Source organism: Sciurus carolinensis, chromosome 5 (genome assembly GCF_902686445.1).
Source record: "Sciurus carolinensis chromosome 5, mSciCar1.2, whole genome shotgun sequence".
Lineage (NCBI taxonomy): Eukaryota > Metazoa > Chordata > Mammalia > Rodentia > Sciuridae > Sciurus > Sciurus carolinensis.
In genome coordinates, this window is record NC_062217.1 from 28266049 (window position 1) to 28286541 (window position 20493).

Here is a 20493-nt window from a genome sequence, read left to right on the forward strand (position 1 = left end):
GATGACTGATTTCTGACAGCGGACGCAAACCCACGGTGCTGACTCTCGCCATGTCTTACAGGTTTCTGCCTAGAAATCAAATTGATTTTGTTCCAGAGAAGACATTTTCTTCATTAAAAAATTTAGGAGAACTGTAAGTAGCATCGTCTACTAGGAAGAATATGATTGCTTCTTCCAGGATTATAAATTTAAATGACTAGTGAGACTGCTTTTCCACTAGTGGCAATCAAAATCCTGTAGACTATTGGATGTTAAAATTCAATTAAGAAAATCAACATTATCCTAAAGTCAGAAGCACATTAAAATCAGACAGTGGGCTTATTATGGAGTTGGCCTACTCTAGTCTCCCTACCTATTTTCTTTGGGTGATTTCATGAGTATGTATGTTTGGGAGTCAATGAGTTTCCCAGAGTTTCTTAAACACAGAGATCATTTATCTCTAAGGGCTGGAGTATAGCTCATTCTCAATAAAATGCTTGCTGAATGAATAACGGACTGACTGAAATGATATTTACTAATTGTAACTGCACAAGGAATGAAAATTTTTATTATCTCTTGAGAAATTATGACTTTTGTAGCACAGGGATAGGGCTCATTAAAAAATATTCGAGGAACTCATTAACTTTTTTTCTGTTCAAATGTTTGTTTTATAAATCTAAACCTTTTTTAAAACCATTCGTTTTGCTCCCCACATAATTGTGTTATCACTGGAAATTAAACTCAAGTCTATTAAATTAAAAATCGAAGCAACTAGGGTAAAGAAATTGTCCTTCTAATTGGGACCTTAAAATGGAAATCAACATCTTAAAAAAACCTTTCCCCCTTTCTTTATATCTTGTTTTTTAATCCAGAAAGGACTGGAGAAAAAAGAAAATAAAAGTAATTTTTAAAGGAATTATAATTCATGAACAATTAGGACAAATCAAATCCACAAATGTTTATTAAATGCCTAGAATATACAAGGCTCTGCATAATGAAAAATATCATCATTTTATGACATAAAAATTAAAGGCAACCTGTTAAGAATAGAATTCCTTAAAGGGCCATTTCTTATCAGGCTCTGGAAAAGAAGTATGGACTTGAATCCCAAGTTGGGTGGGGCAGGGTGGGGCAGCAGCCTAAGACAAAGAGGGAATTATTTTAGATGTAAACTTAAGGAAAGAGTGATATGGACTCCATATTTTGCATTTTTCCTAATCCTCATCTCATTTTACATGTCAGTAGATCCCCCCAGTTAAGAGACACTAGCTTGCTAATTTTAAGACCACTTTGCCTCTGAGCGTCAAGAAATACACAAGTTGCTAGGCTAAACCTGAACAAGGCATGTACATGTCTTGAGTCTACAGGTGTTGAATAATTTGCCATGATAGCATCAAACTCATCCTGGGAAGGAAGAAGCACAGTACATGAGGCCCCTCCATTCCTTCCCCCAGAAGAGTGTGCTTTATTTTCTGACATTTCGAAGGGCAATGTCTAGGCTTATGAGATCACCAGCATCTTGCTCTATTGCCATGTTCTCTCTGATGCATACACACCTGTGACTCTCTTTCTGGGCCATGATCCAGCTGGGCTCCTCCTCTCTGAGACTCCAGATCAGAATTCCTACCTAGCAGGACCTGGGGCTTGGATGCCATGATCCCACCTCAAAATCAGACTATTTAAAACTACCCTGACAGCACATCTTCCCCCGTTGCCAGCTCCTTTCCTGGACTTGCCCTCACAGTGGCTGCAGCGTCCTCCCTGCCGTCAAGCCTGAATGAAGACTGCTCTCTGGCCGCTGCCTCTCTCTTAGTGTGCTAAGTTTTCTCAGACCCTAAACCCTGCTAATGTCCCTGTTAAATCTTCATCAGCTCTCACCCAGCCCTAAGAAGCCTGCCACCTGGTCTCTCTCTTTGGACTTTCTGGCATTTCTGCCTTTCTTTCATGGTCCTGAGAGAACTGTCATCCCATAACCCAGAGCATAACATGCCACTGTCCTGCCTAACGTTCTCTGGCTCCTTGTCGCCTGATGTTTGGCAAAGTCCTTGACATGGCTCTCAAATGTTAATGTGCAGAAGAATCACAGGTGTATTAGTTTAAATGCACATTTTCAGGATTCCTCCCTGAGATTCTGACGTGGTACCTCTGGGTTGGGTACCTGAAATGTGATCTTTCTAAGAAACCTCGGTGATTCTGATGCCTGGACTAGACTGTGCAAAAGACTGCCTTAGAGTGTATTTATAACCCTCCCACCTTGTCTTCATGGACTTCCAGGCTCACTTTTACTACATTTCCCCCACATTGTTTCTCTTTTGCCCATACTGGACCACTTGCTGACTCCTGAAGACAACATTCAATTCCAAGAATCTTTTTCTCTTCTCACACTTTACTCTCACCTAAAATGCTGCTCATCTTTTACGCCACCTAAAATCACTGAGCTTTGTTTAAACATTTCCTTATGTCTCAGGCCAAGTTTGTTGACTCCTTTCCTCTACCCATTGTCTTTTCTTCTGTGATAGCGTTTGCTTCATCCTTTCCTTGATTTATAAGCTGGTTGTATTTGCCCATTTTCTATTGCTATAACAAAATACCTGATGCTGGGTACTTTATGAAGAAAAGAAGTATATTTAACCCATGGTTTGGAGGCTGGTGGTCCAAGATCAGGTAGCCCCATTGATTCAACTTCTAATGAAGGCATCATGGAAGATGGCATTATGGAATTAGCATGTATAGAAGGGGTCACATGTTAAGACAGGAAGTCAGAGAGGGATTGGGGTGAAGTTTGCATTTTTATAACAACTCATTCTCATGGGAACTAACTGGAATCCCAGGAGAACCACCTTAATCTCTTTTTTGGGTAGGGCCCCCAATGACCTAGACACCTCCCACAGGGCCCCAACCAGCATGAGTTGTTAATCTAAATAAAAGCTTCTTTAGGGAAAAGAACTGCCTTAGTTATAACTCCCACATTTCCGTCAGCAACTCCAAAGTATCAAGAACAGTTAAGACGTTTTGTTCACTCTTAATTAGGCAATCGTGCATCTGTTTTATCTTTCTCTGATGCAGAAAGATATTCTGGATTCTTAAAGATTGTTGATTTCTTCTGATTTTACCATATCTTTCCCATACTATAGAGTCACATCTTTACGGTTCTTTCCAGATTGAACAATGCTATCCTATTTAATTCTAAAATCTCAATGGCTTATACAAAAATAATCCTATGTAAGAACATATTAAAAAGGTGAAACTTTGTCCATTCAAGATTATGCGGGTAGATCCTGAGTGACTAATACTCACTGTCTTAGTTGGAATGCAAAATAAATAGAAGACGCAAGACTTGACCTCAAAAAGTTTATTTGGATAAACAAGAGATCGCATACATGAAGCACGTAGGAGCCACAGAAGCATGAGTGATAGTACAAAGAGTACCTAAAACAGAGGAAATTAATCAAAGCAGATATTAAAGCCAGGATGTGTTGGAAAGGGTGTGAGAGGAAATTCCAGACAGGAACTGGATGACAGAAATGTCACAAGTCTGTAAGTGATGGAAAACACATCCATGTGACTGACTCATATGGCCTTGTTGTGTAACAGGTTATCAGGTTAGTTAAATTGGATTCATATTTTCTGTTACATCAAATGGGATGATGATAACTCTGCAGAGTGATATCTGTGTCACTTATTTCCAATGTAATTGCTTTGGGTTTTCACTGTCGTCAACAGGGATCTGTCTAGCAACATGATAATGGAGCTACCGGTCCACCTGTTTAAAGACCTGAAGCTTCTTCAAAAACTGTAAGTTCTTCTCATGATCTTCAGATGTAAATGGCAGCATCTTAGGTTTCCAAAATAATAATATCCATACTTCTCTTCCCCTTCCTCCAATGGTTAAAAAGGAACCTGTCATCCAATCCTCTTTTGTATCTCCACAAGAACCAGTTTGGAAGTCTTAAACAACTTCAGTCTCTGTAAGTAAAATATTGCAATTATGTCCATTATCATTTTAGTGGATGTATTTTACTTAGAGACACATTTATTTTCAAACGGGTGTTTCACACACAGGAGCATGTACCCTCAGGGGACTGTGAATAGCTCTGCTGCCATCAATTATGTACTGAATGACAACAAAGCCTCATTTTTATTTTTTACCATTCAGTTGTAAAAAAGTCATTTTCTGTGTTTGAAACATATATCACTTCTTCCTGAAAACTGGGTTCATTTCGGAAAAATCTTATACTATGATTTTGACAAAAAATTAAATTTGCAATAATTTTGTTTCTAGAACTTTGGAAAAAACAAATTATGTAAGATTTGCCTTCTTTTCCCTCTTCCCCTTTTTTATGAGCAACTGCTTGAAACCAGTCTACATTGCATGATTTTTACTTTTCAATAGGTAAAAAAATTCTTCCTCAAATATGAAGTTAGATAAGTAATGTTGTTTAGTATCTCAAAACATCAATCATTTAGGTTTCAATGGTGCCAAGGCTCTGCTCGTTATCCTTTGAACTTCATGATTTCTTTCCCCAGGTGACCAATTGTTAGCTAAATCATGTGTTTGTTTTAAACAGAGAGTATACTATCTTACCTGATTTCAACCTGAAGCATTTCTTCATTTAATTCTAAAGATTAATCCTTAATATAACTTTTTATTCTTGTTAAATAGGTTTCTATTTGAAATTAATGCAAGATTAAGTTCTCTTCCAACAGATACTGATGAATATCCACTGGTGAAAAAGACTTGCTTTCTGCTCTCAAGAAGCTAGAGTGTTAATAAAACAAAATATATAAATAACCCATTGGTTTTAAATATAAGAACAGACCGTAGGGTGTGGATAATGTGACTCTGCCCTTTACACACCATATAGTGTATTTCTGAAAGTTGAAATATCAAACCACCACATGGTACCTTTCTGAAAGTCAAAGCAATAACTAGGTACTCTGTGCTTTTCTTCCTTCATACTTTCTTTACTAATTTCTTTCTTCTAAGATTCACTTATGTGTCTATTTCACAAACATTTATTTGTCACCCACTTATATATCATACTGCCTTATGCACTCAGGATATGGTGACCTCTGCATTTTAGCATATTAGAAGGTATTAATCACATAAACATATCATCCACATAAAGCTAAAACTGTGATTATTCAGAGAGGAACAGAGAGCAAAAGAAAGAAGGTGAGGACCTTTGGAAAGGACTCTGAGTTTCTTACTAGAATCATGTGTTGGTTCAGTAGTATAAGAGCTCCCTCAAGTTCCAGAGAGCAAGGTGACTCCTCTATGAAGGACCCAATGGGCAAAGGGAACTCAGAACCATTTGAGAAATCCCTATTCAAATTAGCCAAAAAGAAACAGAAAAAAAGCCAGGCATCTTTCAAATCATATATTAAAAGCAAAAGATTATCTTTGTTATAGATTTTTCTTCCTTCATCTCTTTTCTAAAACTTAGTAGCTTTAATTCACATCATCCTAAATAAGGTCTTCATTCAATCTAAAGAGCATCTTCATTTGTAGATGTAACTGGATAAATTAAGAGTGTAGGGCTGGGTGTAATGTCACATGACTATAATCCCAGCAATTCAAGAGGCTAAGGCAGGAGGATCACAAGTTCAAGGCCAGCCTCAGAAACTCAGCAAGGCTGTAAGCAACTTAGCAAGACCATGTCTCAAAATAGAAAATAAAAAGGGCTGGGGATGTTGCTCAGTGGTTAAGCACACCTGTGTTCAATCCCCACTACCAAAAAGTAAAAGTGTAGGGGTTTTCATTGAAACCCCTTAAGGGTATCTAATGAGAACTGGAGGAATTATAGAATTCCCACTGTTATCTTAGAAAATGATTGTCCTTACCTGACGCTTCTCTCGCTGCCTCCATGGTTTTTCCAACCCTAAAAACACATAAGCCAGGAAGAAATGGATATTTAAATCCAGTTTCCCACAAAATTCACTTTGGTGATGTTCACAGGTTGGAAGTATCAGCCCTGAATGGAACTTTCTAACCTTCAAGGCATCACTTATTAGATCAAATTGCAGAATGGGGGCTGGGGAGATAGCTCAGTTGGTAGAGTGCTTGCCTTGCAAGCACTAAGTCCCTGAGTTCAATCCCCAGCACTGCCAAAAAAAAAAAAAAAAAAAAAATTGCTGAAAAATTCCATACTCACAGGACAACTCTGCCTGTTTTGATTGCTTGATTTTTGCTTTGCTGAGGATGGAACTCAGGGCCTCACACATGCTAGTCAAGTGCTCTCCCACTGAAGTATAACCCCAGCCCCTTGGTTTTTTTGTTTGTTTGTTTGTTTAAAGCAACTTCCATTTCATTATCTTCTAGTTCTTTAAGTTGGAAGTACAGGCCAGCTAAACTGGGTTCTCAGGGGGGTTTTCTCTTCTGCCAACAACTGGAAAGAATGCTCAGCTTTTAAAGGGCTCATTAGAATACATCCATCCATACATACATGGCTCATGTGATTAGGTGAAGCCCACCCATATGAGCCTTGTGAAGGATCATGTTTCATCATAATCGCAGGCTCCATCCATTCTCCAAGAGGAAGGCATTGTAAGAGCAAGGGTCTTTGGGGGTTGTGTTACTCAGCTCTTCATCACTGTGACCAAAATTACCTGACCATAACAACTTAGAGGACAAGTTTATTTTGGCTCATGGTTTCAGAGGCTCAGTCCACGGTTGACTGACTTCATTACTGTAGGCCTGAGGTGAGGCAGAACATTATGGCAGAGGAATATGGAGGTGGAAAGCTACTCGGCTTATGGCAGCCAGGAAGTAGAGAGTCCCTTGCCATCTTTAAACCAAAAAATGAACGAAAATGTTCTATTGAAATGTAATTCTGCCTGTGAAATGACAAAACAAACTCCAACTTATAGGAGGCTTAAATAGAAATGACAATATTCTAAGAAAACATCAAACATAAAATATAAAATTTCCATCCTAATTTGAACGAGTGACATAAAATTTTGAAACATTTAGAGGACATGACAAAGAAGGCAATTACTAAAAAGTTTAACCCTAAAAACATTAAACCTATTGTGTGTATTTTCCAGAGACCTGGAAAGGATAGAGATTCCAAATATAAACACAGGAATGTTCCAACCCATGGAGAATCTTTCTCACATGTATGTATGTATGAAAGAATGGACGAGAAAGCATAGTGAAATGTTTCACGTGTTCTCGTGTCAACTGTCTACTGTATCACTGCAATGTGTTTTAATGCAACAAAAGTCTTTTTATTGAGAACTTTTTAATTTTGTCACCTTTGGTCCCTGTTCAAATAGAGTTCAATATTATGATGCGCCGACATGAATGACCCTTCTCTCTGGAAACACGATGTTTATCCAATTGAGGCCCAATAAGAGATCAGGGTACCAGAATGCCACATATTACACAAGATGAAGTCACTGGCTAAATGGTACTCAGGCGACCTGGAAACATTAATTCACCTCACATGAATGAGCAGTCGGCTGCTCTAAGATTTGAGCCCTTAGGAAGAAAGGTGCTATATAAATTCCAGGTGTTGTTACTGTTACTAAGTGCACTACAAAATGGAGGTAATTAATCTTTATAGTAGTTTTTGTTAAGTCACTTTAATATATTTGGCTAAAGTGCACTAAGTTGTGTTAATATATGTGTTTATAACATAATCATTTCTTTATCAACTGTATAATCTATATGTTCATGATTTCAAAAAATTAACCATTGTTATCCACAAAAATAGGGAGGACTCGTAAGATCACAAGTTGGGTGCAGCAAGTGGATCAAAGTGTTGATTGAAGTGTTGGTTCAAGGTGCTCTTTGGGGAGAACATTTTGTTTATATCTGTGCCACAGCAGGCGTGAGAGACCAGTGTCGGACACAGACCCACCTGGTTGTGTTCCTTTCTCTTCCTGTGGCACCATTACATAAATATTTAAAGAGGCTATCATTTCCTCGTTGTGGGCAGAGGTGAGGTTTTCTTAGAATAGAGAAGGTTGTCCTTTACAGAACTCGATAGAGAAACTTCTGTTTTCAGTCTAGACCTCAAGTCAAGATCAGGAAGGGCCCAGCCATACTAGCTTAGCTAGTTCCCTGCAGAGCGACTGATTCTTTCAGCTGCCTGTCCTTTGCTCATTGAAATAACTCCACCTCATCACTTCCACCCCTTCTACCTGCCAACGGGTCACAGTGGAAGAACTTAAAGAAGACAGTGGGGATAATGGAATCCCAAAAGAACCAAGAGGTCAAGTCAGGGAAAAGAAAATAAAATTGAGACCTATGTCAATTCCTTTAATTGGATGCCAAATGTTAGGAAGGCAGACTGTGTCTCTAGCTGACACACCCAGCTCCCGATTGTCCATCACCCACGGGTGCCGATCTAGGAAATATCTGTTGAGTACCTAGCAGGTGCCAGGCACTGTTCTAGATGCTGAGAACAGTGACAAACAAGAGATTGTCTGTCCCAGGGAGACTCCATTTAACTTTAGAACCACAGTAAACGAGCAGGTATTAAATGCTATGAAGATAAATAAAGCAAAATGAAAAAGGGATAGAAGGAGGATTTGGGTGACTTAGGAAGAAGTCAAAGTGATGTGGCATTTGAGCAGACCCGAATGGAGGGAGGGAGCTGTCCTAGCAATGTCCAGGAGGAGAATCTTCCAAGCAGAGAGAAGTAAAAGCAAGACTCTCAAAGGGCCTGCATCTGGCTTGGGTGAGGACTAGAAGAGCCATTGGTCTGGGCGGAGCAAGGCAAGGTGGCTCAGGGCAGCCTGGGTCTCATCACAGCAGGCCATGTCATTGTGACCAAGGAAAGTTTTGTTTAACTGGCTTGTGTAGAAATGGAGTTGGGAGATGACAAAAAACAAAAAGGAGTAGACTGGAAGAAAAAAAAAAAAAAAACAGAAATGAAAGAGGTAATGAAAGAAAAAGAAGAAATTAGTTTTATAGGAGAAAATCCCCAAACACACAGGTTTGGGGAATGGCCATAAGCCAAATGACCTCACCAATTCCAACACTTCAAGATTCCCCAGCTCATAAATTCACTGACCACAAACACATCTGAACAAATCTGTATTTTCCTCTAGAAATTAAGTGCTTCCAGACCCTGGTAAGTAATCTGTGTTCAAGGCGGCTGCTTCTCCTCCCCACTGCAGTGAGACTGAATTTTCCTAGTCTCAGAGACCATCCCTTCCTGCCCGTGTCAGGGAGAAGGAGACACTTTGAGGAACCTCACTGTTTCATACTAAGGACAAGTCAGGGGTGTTTTCAGTGAGCTACAGCAGGATTCTTACATCCCCAGTTCAAGCCCCTGGATGTTGACTAGAGATGGATTTAGTAATAATAATCTACTTTTAATAATACCCAGTGAGAGAATAATCCAATGTGAACATGGAAAAAAGTAGAGTCCCTGAACTTCAAACTCCCATAACCTCCCCTGCCTCTCCCTAGCCAAGCCACTTCTGAACTGCTATGTCCTTTAGGTTCCTAAGCTCTAAAAGGACACTGCCTAGAGTAACACATTATTTGATGAAGAACCCTCTAGTGACGCAGTCACTACAAACAAGAGCAAACAAACATAGCGAAGTTGCGTGCCTAACCTAGAGTTGCAGCCTGATAGGACTGCGGCTGTAGTTTCTGTATCATTACTGTAAAGTGACTCTTTTTTTCCCTTTGACTTTAGTTATTTCAAAAACTTTCGATACTGCTCCTATGCTCCCCATGTCCGAATATGTATGCCCTCGACTGACGGCATTTCTTCATTTGAGGACCTCTTGGCTAACAATATCCTCAGAATATTTGTCTGGGTTATAGCTTTCATTACCTGCTTTGGAAATCTTTCTGTCATTGGCATGAGATCTTTCATTAAAGCTGAGAATACAACTCACGCTATGTCCATCAAAATCCTTTGTTGTAAGTATGTTTCCTATATAAGTAGACAGGATATCTTCTGTGAGCTGGGTGCTAGAGATATATACTATGTGCATATATATTATGGAAAGAGATCTTCAACAAATGGCATTTAATATAAAATACATATTATGTGTACATATGTATACATACATATATATATATATATATATATATATGGTGGGAAAATTTATTTTCTATATATAAAGGTGGTTTTCTTTGTAGCTATATTTTAAATTGGACAATCTTATAATGACCTACCCCTGGGAGTTATGTTATGGAAATGGGGAAACAAAATGATAAGCCAAGTAATGGATTAGGGAGATAGTTCTGTGGGTTATAAACTAAGCTTAATTAACTTCAATTACAGTAACACCCCCACTTCTTGAGCTCAGGAAATGATTCCTTTTATTCACTGCCAGTAGTAGATGCTTGCTATTTAAAACTAACCCTTCCCCACAAGAAGGTCCCCCCTCCTCCCTTTTTAACTATATAACGAAGTCATGGTGTGGTACTTTAGAAATAGACAGATTTTGAAGTCCATTGGCTACTTGGTATTCCAATAGATACATTAGTTCACTTAACACAGGTCAAAGGAGCTAGACAGACCTAATCAGAAAACTAAAATGAGAGACGCTGAGGTCTACCAACAGACACTGGGTTAATTCATCCACAGGTGCTGATTGCCTGATGGGCATTTACTTGTTCTTCATTGGCTTTTTTGATATAAAATACCGAGGGCAGTATCAGAAGTATGCCCTGCTGTGGATGGAGAGTTTGCCGTGCCGCCTTATGGGGTTCCTGGCCATGCTGTCCACCGAAGTCTCTGTCCTGTTGCTGACCTTCCTAACTCTGGAGAAGTTCCTGGTCATCGTCTTCCCCTTCAGTAACATTCGTCTTGGGAAGCGGCAGACCTCCATCATCCTCATTTGCATCTGGACGGTGGGATTTTTAATAGCTGTAATTCCCTTTTGGAATGAGGATTACTTTGGAAACTTTTATGGGAAAAATGGAGTATGTTTCCCACTTTATTACGACCAAACAGAAGATATTGGAAGCAGAGGATATTCTCTTGGAATTTTCCTAGGTAAATTCTATTCTTCATTTCCTGCATAAACATCATTTTAAGACAAATACCAAAAACTTCAGCAAAGGTAGGTTTGTCTATTTCAGAAAGTAAACAAATTTAGTCAAGACTACATCCTTGTGAAAGAAAAGTTCTACATATTTCTAGAAGCTTTTATTAAACTTTTTATTGTAGAGATATAGTGCAGAAAACAGACATGCTATCGGGATTTGTGGATTTCTTTTTTATTATCTCTACATACCTTTGAATTCATGTTTGTATACAGTCTCTATGAGCTGAAGAATCTAGTTTAGCCGAGTCCTAAAACCCTACCCAGTTTTTGAACTCTTTTTTTTTTTTTTTACAATCCAGTTCTAAGTTAAATAAATAACAATAAAATTCTGGAAATTTACTAGCAGGAGATTATCTGAATGGAAATGCCAGGAAGACTTATCATCTTTGGTAAAGGAAACTTTTAAACCAGCACTATAAGGATGCCTAATAAGATTCTTTCCTTTTCAGTTGTTTTAATTTCTCCTAATTTTTTTTTTTTAAGAAAAGAAGACCCTATATCCTCTGTTATAAATGAATGACAAATTGAGCACCTTAAAGTTTTTTAAAAAATTCTACTGTATAATGTGTTTTAGTTCTGCTTAATCTTAAAACCATGAGAGCATATGATCATTTTCTGTTCCCCTTCCCTTCTTTCTCCTCATCAGCATGCAGTCAACAAGCTCTGTGGTCCTTTCTTTGTCATAAAGTAATAGTCACCAAACTGAGCCTCTGTCTTATGCTCCTTCCAGCCTCTACCTGCTGCTATTGCCTCGGTTTGGAACCTTACCACCTCCCCTCCCTTAGCACATACTGGTCATTCTACCTCCAGGCCTTCCCTCCTCCCATTTATCTGTTCACCACCATTATCATCTCCCTGTGGATCAAAAAATTGTGTGCACCTCTGCTCAGAGACCTTCAGTGGTTCCCTACCACTTTCAAGGCCAGGTTTAAATGAGTTACTTAAACTCATCCTGACCCAACTCTAACCATTGTTCCACGTCTACTCATTTTCTTCCTCCTCTGGAAAACAAAACGCTCCCTGTGCACCACTCTGATAATACTCCTCAGACATAGCCCTGTTGGGTAGCTTTTGTTCATAGATCTGTCCCCCCCACCCCCCACCGTGGTGGAATAGGCGGTTCCTTGGATTCCTCTGCACCATTTCTTCCTTGATCCAGGCGTAGCTGCCTTTCCCGGACACACACGCACCCCACATTACATTCCCCGAGTCAACAAGGATTGATGTGTCACCTGCCGTAGGCTGTGTATTCTGTTGGGAACTAGAGGTGCGACAGATCTGGCTCTCACAGACCTCCCTGGCTAGAGAGGAGGATGGAGACCAGTAAACAGGTCCTTACATCACAGGTGGTTAAAAGCCATGATGGAGGAGTACAGGATGTTCTAGGAGTCCCAGACCTGAGGACCAGGGAAGGCTTTTTCCAGTAGAAAGGAATCCAAACTGAGGTCCAAAGGATGAGGAGGCATAGCTAAGTGAAGGCAGAGGAAGGTGGGTGTGGGGGCCGTGTGCCAGGAAAAGACACAGTGGAGTCCAAGGCCCAAAGCCAGGGACAGGCCTGGGTGATGGACTAAGGAAGTTTGGTGCAGCTAGATCTTACAGTTAGAGTCCACTACAAGTGTTAAATGCCCATGATGTATTTCAGATGATGACGAGAGAGTAGCACAACACACACACACACACACACACACACCCCACAGCCGTTGTCCTCATCATCCTTATTGTCTGTCTATGCATGGTTTGCATGTGATAGGAGTTGCAGAACTCTCACTAGATTACTTTTTTCCTGTTTTAAGAATATACAATTTTTAAGTTTTTTTTTTTTATTTTACAGCAGTTTTAGATTTAGAGGAAAGTTTTAGAGGTAGCACAGTTTCCCCTATTATTATTTTTTTTTGGAATGTGTATAAATATTTATTTTTCACCAGCAATGAAAACTTGATCCTATTTACTAGATCAGGGGCTGAATACATCAGCTTCCAGGCCTATACATTATTGGGAAAACGTTCTATTTCTTATGAATTTCAGACATATATGCATAAGTCAGAACATACAGTCCCCCTAACCCCCAACAAAACAGTTTCCCCTATTATTAACACCCTTCCACTACTACGATATGTTGAGAACACACACTTTTCATCCTTTCTGTAAGTCTGTTTTCAGAATTTGGTCCTGAGGAACATTTTCTAACAGCTATTTTATTTTCTGGTCTAAGGTAAACCAGTTTTATAAAATTCTGTTGTTCAACTTTAGAGTGAGATTGTTTGGGATAAAAAAATAGCCTTGAAAGTAAAGTATTTTTCCTAGACTTCACCAGTCTTACATACGGTCTAGGCTAAGATTACCATGTTTTAAGCAACTGAAAATATGTGCAAATTTTATGTTCACTATGAGAAATGAGATGATCTCTTAGGATTTTTATTACAGCAAGAATAAAGCAAACTAAGTGACTACAAAGTCTGTGCCACAGGAAGAGTTAGGCTAAGTGAGAATTTTGTGAATCTATTTGGCCCCAAGAGTGATTCATACAGTTGAATTTGTAACTTTTTTCTGTCTTCTTTTTCTAAGATGAGTCTAAAGGGTTCTGAACCATGGTAGTTTAAATTACTGTGAGCAACCTAGAGAAAAATAAACAAAACAAAAATGCATTTTTGTTCTGTGTATTATTTTTATTTAAGACCAAACTATGTGAGGAATAATGTTTCTGAGGCAATTATATTCATGATAAATTCCAAGGCTATCTTATTCATATGTATAAGATAAGGAAATGGGGTTGTATTTATTTTTTGAGACATGTATATGATTATAGTAATCCCTTAAGGTTTGAATTTGCAGAGTGTTAAAAACAAAAATAGCTTTTTTATGTTTTAGAAAAGCTAGAGTTTACTTCCTAATATATCTAGATGTAAATTTCAGAAGTCTATAATTTTTTCTTAAAGGATTTATGTCTTTGACATCTTCTTGAGTTAGAAAACCCAATTCCTTAATCTTGTTTCCTTAAACTCAGGAATTTTAACAGAATACCTCTAGGCTGTTACAAAAGAACGCTTCTTGGAAGCACAAGTTTAAAAGATGCCATATTTAACATCTAAGTTCCCCAATATTTTTCCGTTGACTTATACACCTGAGATGTTAAGAGATGTGCTTTTTCCCAACAGGTGTGAACTTGCTGGCATTTCTCATCATTGTGTTTTCCTATATTACTATGTTCTGTTCCATCCAAAAAACTGCCTTGCAGACGGCAGAAGTGAGGAATCACATCGGAAAAGAGGTGGCTCTTGCAAATCGCTTCTTTTTTATAGTGTTCTCTGATGCCATCTGCTGGATTCCTGTGTTTGTTGTTAAAATTCTTTCCCTCCTCAGAGTGGAAATACCAGGTCAGTACCTTCTATCTTTCTCAAGTACATTCCTTGCTAATGCCCTTTGTTTGATGAGACCAGAATCTAGGATGGTGCCTTACACATAGTCGATTCTCCATAAATACCTATGACTTGCAAATGAAGAGTTATTTTTTCCTCCTAGTGTTTTGTAATTGGAATGGTAAGATGGAAACTCGGTAGTGGTGTAACCCAGGGAGAAAGTAATTCTGAGCATCTTGCTTGCACCTGAACTAGGTGGTGGTTCTCTACCAGGAAGGTGGAAAACAACAATAACAACAGTAATAAAATATACATGGCCAGGTTCCACTCAGAGCTCTCAGTTTTATTTCTGGAAGTTCAGGCATGCCTGGGTATTTTACAAAAACTCCCCTGTGATTCTGATGCATACACAACTGGTTGGAATCACTGGTCTATTGTGTGACCCTAGCCATGGAATGTCAGTCACACTGGATTGTGTGGAGTGCTAGCTGTTCTGTAGAAGTGCTTCATCTAGAAGACCAGGTTTCTCAGCTGACAGTCTTACTTCAACCAGAGAAGACCACCTTTCATTAATTAGGATTCTACCTAAAGTCATTTCTGGGATCTAGAGATCACAATCATCTAGGGGCCTCCCAAGACTCTAGCCTGACTCTTGGTGAGTTAAAAACTCACTGTTTTGGTGGATAGTAGATCAATAACAGCCATTGCAACCTTTTTTTCCTTTGACTTGTGCACAGTTGTGTGAGACTGTCAAATATCTTGCTGTACCATGACACAGGACGGCCACAGTGGCCCCTTAGCCTATAGGCTTCATCTTTACAAGCAAGCATAGATGTCCCGTGAACCAGGTGAGGTGGGAGTTAAAATCAGAAGGGAGATCAGGACTGAACACGTGGGAGCCTTTCTGGCCTGGATGATAAGAGAAGAAACAGAGAGTTTGTGCAAGATCACTTGAAGAGAGCTAGTTGTACACGAAGAGGAGAGTTCATTCAATATTAATGGTCACAGATGTTCTCTTGAATAGTGTCCAATCTATGACCACTACCTGGACATCTCAATGTTTACGTCCTGTCATTTCAAATTCAGCAGGACTAAACTGGACATTGGCTTCTGTTTTTCATGGAATAAAGTCCAAATGCTGGGATTAGCATTATAATGCTTCTTATCTCTCACATTACTCTCACATTTTCTATGATCAGACCCTTTGGAATGATGAGGCTTTCTTTCGCCTCTGCTCTTTTCTGAAATGACATCAGCCTTTGCTGAACTCTTCCCTCTACCTGGATTGTACTCATGATCCTTTCTAGCCTATTAAACACCCCTTCTGATCCTGCAAGGTTCAACCCAAGTACTCCCTCCTCTAAAATGGCTTTCCAGACCTCTCATCACCCATTTCCTTCCAGCCAGATGCTTAATTGTCCCTGACATCTTGTTTGCACTGAACTCCTCCCCTTCCTGAGTCACCCCACATCAGTATTGGTTTTGAATGGATCCATGGCTCCCTCTAGCTTCAGAAGCAAAGGGACCACATCTTACTTACCTTTGAATTTTCCAAAGTGCTTTTCACATAGGTTATTCAGTAAATGAAAAAGCTTCTGCTGGGCTATGACCTAAGAAGAATGACATGTATCAGCAACACACAGGCTGCCCACAGCACATAGCTTCCCTGGTTGATTATAGAAGCTGAGCTCACCCAAGATGGTGGAAAGGATAGAGTTTATTTCATCAACCTCCCCACTCCTATCTCCACCCTGTGATGTCTTCCCCACCCTAGGCGCTCCTTCTCCTGGATCTCGGGGGCAGGTACAAGGATCCTACATGAGGGAGGCAGAGATCCAGTTTCCTGTCCTGACCCAGTCATTGATCCATGGAGAGAGCTTAGAAATGTCATCTCACCTAGATGATCTCTCAAATTTCTTTCACTTTTTAATATTCTGTGAATCTTAGCTCCTTGAGGCTTTTTCTCTTTTTATTAGACCACGAGGGCTGTCAGAATAAAGTATCACAGAAACTTACTTTCTCACAGTTCTGGAGGTTAGAAAACCAAGATCAAAGTGACCCCACAGGTATTGTCACCAAAGGAAGGTCCCAGGAATTCCCAATAAGGGAAACCAACTCAGGACAAATGAGGTCCTTGGCATATGATGTTTATAGAGGGACAGTTGGGGCTGCACTAGAGGTAGAACCAGGGCAAGCCACATGGCCTGGCTCCAGTCTTTCTAGTGCTTGCGCATTGCCCTCAAGTTACTTTTCGCAGGCAAAAACATAGATCTAGGCCCAGGTCAAGGGTACAGATGAAGGACAGGGAGGTGTTGCTTAGGCATGCTTGCTTCACATTTAAAAGGTCCGTGGGTGTTTCCTGCATTTCAACAGCCCTGGGCACTTCTTTTTACTGCATCCCCGAATTCCTATCTCAGTTTGGTTTTTCTTGGGGCTTCTGTCATTGTCCTTCAGATGGAAGTCTTTGCTGTGTCTTCCTGTGGCCTTTGCTCTGTGTGTGCATCCCAGGTATCTCTTCCTATGTCCTTAATTCTCCTTCATATAAAGACACCAGTCAGATTAGAATAGGACCCACCCTAATGACCTCATTTTAATTCAATCACTTTTTAAAAAGCTCTGTCTCCAAATATAGTCAACATTCATAGACCCTGGGACTTCAACATATGAATTTGGTGGGGTTGGGGAAAGAGTTTGGCCCACAGCACTCTCTGATTTGGAATCAGGAGGCATCTGGTGATCAAGGGCATCTGATGGCAGTAGGAGTAATCAGCCTCCTGGGAGAGCCTGGGTAGCCTAGATTGTTATCAGCTTAATTACATGTTCCATGAAGGTCCCTAGAACAGGAAAAACTGTCCCATGGAACACGACTAGGTCACACCTCAGTCCTCCTCTACATTTATGCTCACTACATGAAAGTTTGTCTGAAACACCTGGGTGGATCTAGGAAAGAAGTCTATCACAAAGCCCTTCTTGCTTGTCTGACTGCTTGTCTGACTCCTCCCAGTGCTGTAGGAAGTGCTGTGTCACTGACCTTACCCAACCTGTCCCCACCCTCCAAATTCTGGGTTGGGCAGGTCATGGTATGTCACTGATACTATTGAGCACCAGCCCAAAAGATAAAACCAGCTTAGCCCTCCTGTCTCGGAACTCAGCTGTTCATCTTAAGTTAGGAGTCTCCCTGAGACTGAATAGGAAGTCTCACGCAGAGTATAAATTACACATGGAATCTTCCTGGCCCTTTTCTCTTTGCCTAATTGAAAGCAAGTGTTCTCAGGAACTGTTTCTCCAACAGGTTGGGGTAGAATTACTCTTCATAATTCCTTTGGTGAGGAACCACCAACAAAAAGCAATCTACTTTGCTTTTCTTCATTCATTAACTCTTCAGATCATCTGAGTTAAAAAAATTAACAACAAATAATAGAAATCTTGAATAAATCTGAGATAGGATATAGATTTTATTCTTCGATTCTCTTTCCATTTAAAAAAAATAAGAATAAGGAAGAGAAGGTAGAATGGGGAAAGAGGGAGGCAAATACAGGAGAGAAGAACAAGGAGGGAAAGGAGGAGGAGAAAAGGAGGAGGAAGATGATGTAAGGTCAGATAAGCAGAGAAGAAATGACAAAGAAAAAGAGGAAGAATTAAAATATATAAGGAACAAAGAAGAGAAGAATAAAATTACAGTAACTAATGTAAGGAATTCCACGAAAACCACACCGGACACAGGAAATCACATAAGGGAGTTTATTAAGCAAACAGAGTGTCTCCCTGCAAGGTAAGAGAGAAAATGAGAGGAAAAGAAAGAGAAAGAGAAAGGGTGCGCGCAAGAAAGAATGTGAAAAGCGAGGAGGAGAAAGAAAGTGAGTCAGGGGGAGAGAAAAGCAAGAGAGAGAAGATGGTGGTGAAGCTATCTTTAAGAATCCCACTGGGCTAACAGGGGACCAATAACGGAGAAGGATACTTGCAAACTGACTGATGAACCAATAGCTAGCTAGGATGTTCACAGATTGACAGTAGTTGGTAGAGGGGGAAATGGCTGCAGTGGAAAGGAGTAGGGTGCAGCTTTGTACATTCTGACTAAAGGATTAGAAAATTGCAGGATTGGAAACAGAGAGACAGTGAGAGAAAATGCCACTGGTCTTACTACACAGTTGGGAGGTCTCTGAACTTTTAACAACATGGAAGGAGGCAGCATCTTGATCAGTGTGAGAATTTGTAAGGGGATGTCCACAGAGGTGAGCAGCTAAGCCCCCTAGGTGCAGCCAAGTCAGCTACCACCAGCCTCCTTGTACAGAGAAAGTCAGTGAGGGTTAGAGACAGCAAAGGATTTGTCCAGGGTCACATGAGCTAAGACGTGTCTCCCCAAAGCAGCAGGCTGCCTTTAAAAGAGGAAAATGCATTTCATTCAAACCCAGCGAAGGACATACTGGAGAAGGACTCCATCTTTCCAAACTTCTCCTCACAAAAATCCTTTTCTGACCTCTTTCCTGAATATTCTACTAGCCTTTGTAAGACTCACACAAAAGGAGTTCATCAAGGTTGGGGGACACGTTCCTCTTTCCTCTTCAAATCTTCCCACCTCAAAAATGGGGTCTCTGGCACACAAGGGCAGGACAGTAAACCTGGGGGACTGGATGGAGTTACTGCCAAGGTCAAATCTGGCTTCTGGACCAGAAGTTGTTCTGAGCTTGTTCTAGTGATTATTTCCTCATTTCCTTATATTTCTATAAGTGAAGGCAAGAAAAACACATGGCATGGCAATTTCTAGTTTACATATTTTTCAGCTATTTCCTCTTGTTTTGTCACAATGATCTGCAAGATAGTTCCGAAAACTGAGAAAAGTTAAAGGGGAAGACTTTGAACCTGTAGCTCCAAGTAAGAAGAAACTCAAAGGTCTCATGTAACCCTCTCATAAATAGCCTTGACTGCAGTGCTATTTATGTTTTGTCTGTTTAAATCCTCACCTTCAGAATGGGGGTGTTTCTCAGTGGTAGAGTATTTTTCTACCATGTGCAAGGCCCTGGGTTTGATCCCCAGCAACACACACACACACACACACACACACACACACACACCCTGACCCTCGATTCTTTTTTTTTTTTTTCCTTAGTGCGTACGTTTTCTCCATTCTTTTTCATGCTTTTTTTCCTTCTCCAGGCACAATCACTTCCTGGATAGTGATTTTTTTCCTTCCAGTCAACAGCGCCTTGAACCCGATCCTGTACACGCTCACCACCAGTTTTTTTAAGGACAAGTTGAAACAGCTGCTGCATAAACATCGGAGGAAATCCATTTTCAAAATTAAAAAAAAAAGTCTATCTACGTCCATTGTGTGGACAGATGACTCCTCTTCCGTTAAACTTGGGGTTTTGAACAAAATAACCCTTGGGGACAGTATAATGAAACCAGTTTCCTAGCCATAGGTCTGGATCACTGGATGTTCAGGGGTACCTAAAACAGGTCTGGCTTTGGGAAGATGGTGACTGCAACGCTTTTCATCTTGGTCAGTGGTGACCCTTCTGCCCGGCGGACACGGTGGAATGAATGACTTCTGGCCCTGCCTTCCAGTGACAAATCTACTACTCGTGAACTGTGCTGGGAACAGCACCGAAGGACTCTTCTCCTCACCTTACATGCCTGAAACACTGCGACTCCATATAGGGTAGGCTGACATGCCCTTGATCTCCAGCTACTCAGCACTCCAAGCCAACCCATGAACACCCGCGGGTAGACACAGCACGGTCTTCTTTTTACATCAAGTTGCACTGTCCGTAAAATACCTTCACAACATCTTATTCCAGTGTGGCCATAATAACATAAATCTAGCATCTCTTTCCTTGCTCTTATAGTATCAAACAAAATTATGAGCATCCTGTGGATGCTTTGACAGCAGAGGATTTCTGAGATGTTCCACCTACACCAGGTCTTACCTATGGAGGCTGCTGGAGTAGCAACTTTGAAAGCCGAACTTCATACAAAGTTGCCATGTCTAACAGATCCAGAGAGGCACATGGTTGACCCTTGGCACCATTTGCATTTTTGACTTTTATTTAAGCTCAGAAGACCTAAGATCCTTTGAAGCAGTGGCTATGATTTTTGACTACAGATGCAATGATATTGACTTTGTGTTTGTATTTAA

The 20493-nt window shown here is 40.2% G+C and overlaps 1 protein-coding gene across 1 annotated transcript in view; it reads left to right on the forward strand.

The window, feature by feature from the left end:
• Nucleotides 1–20189, forward strand: part of Rxfp2 (relaxin family peptide receptor 2) — a 53555-nt gene extending 33366 nt beyond the window's left edge. Inside the window, exons 11-18 of the mRNA XM_047554279.1 lie at nt 62–133; nt 3703–3774; nt 3876–3947; nt 7027–7098; nt 9636–9865; nt 10539–10949; nt 14157–14375; nt 19512–20189. Of these exons, the coding sequence (XP_047410235.1) occupies nt 62–133; nt 3703–3774; nt 3876–3947; nt 7027–7098; nt 9636–9865; nt 10539–10949; nt 14157–14375; nt 19512–19771 (1408 nt within the window). The 3' untranslated portion in view covers nt 19772–20189. The remainder of the gene's footprint in view (nt 1–61; nt 134–3702; nt 3775–3875; nt 3948–7026; nt 7099–9635; nt 9866–10538; nt 10950–14156; nt 14376–19511) is intronic.
• The last annotated feature ends 304 nt before the right edge of the window (nt 20190–20493 follow it).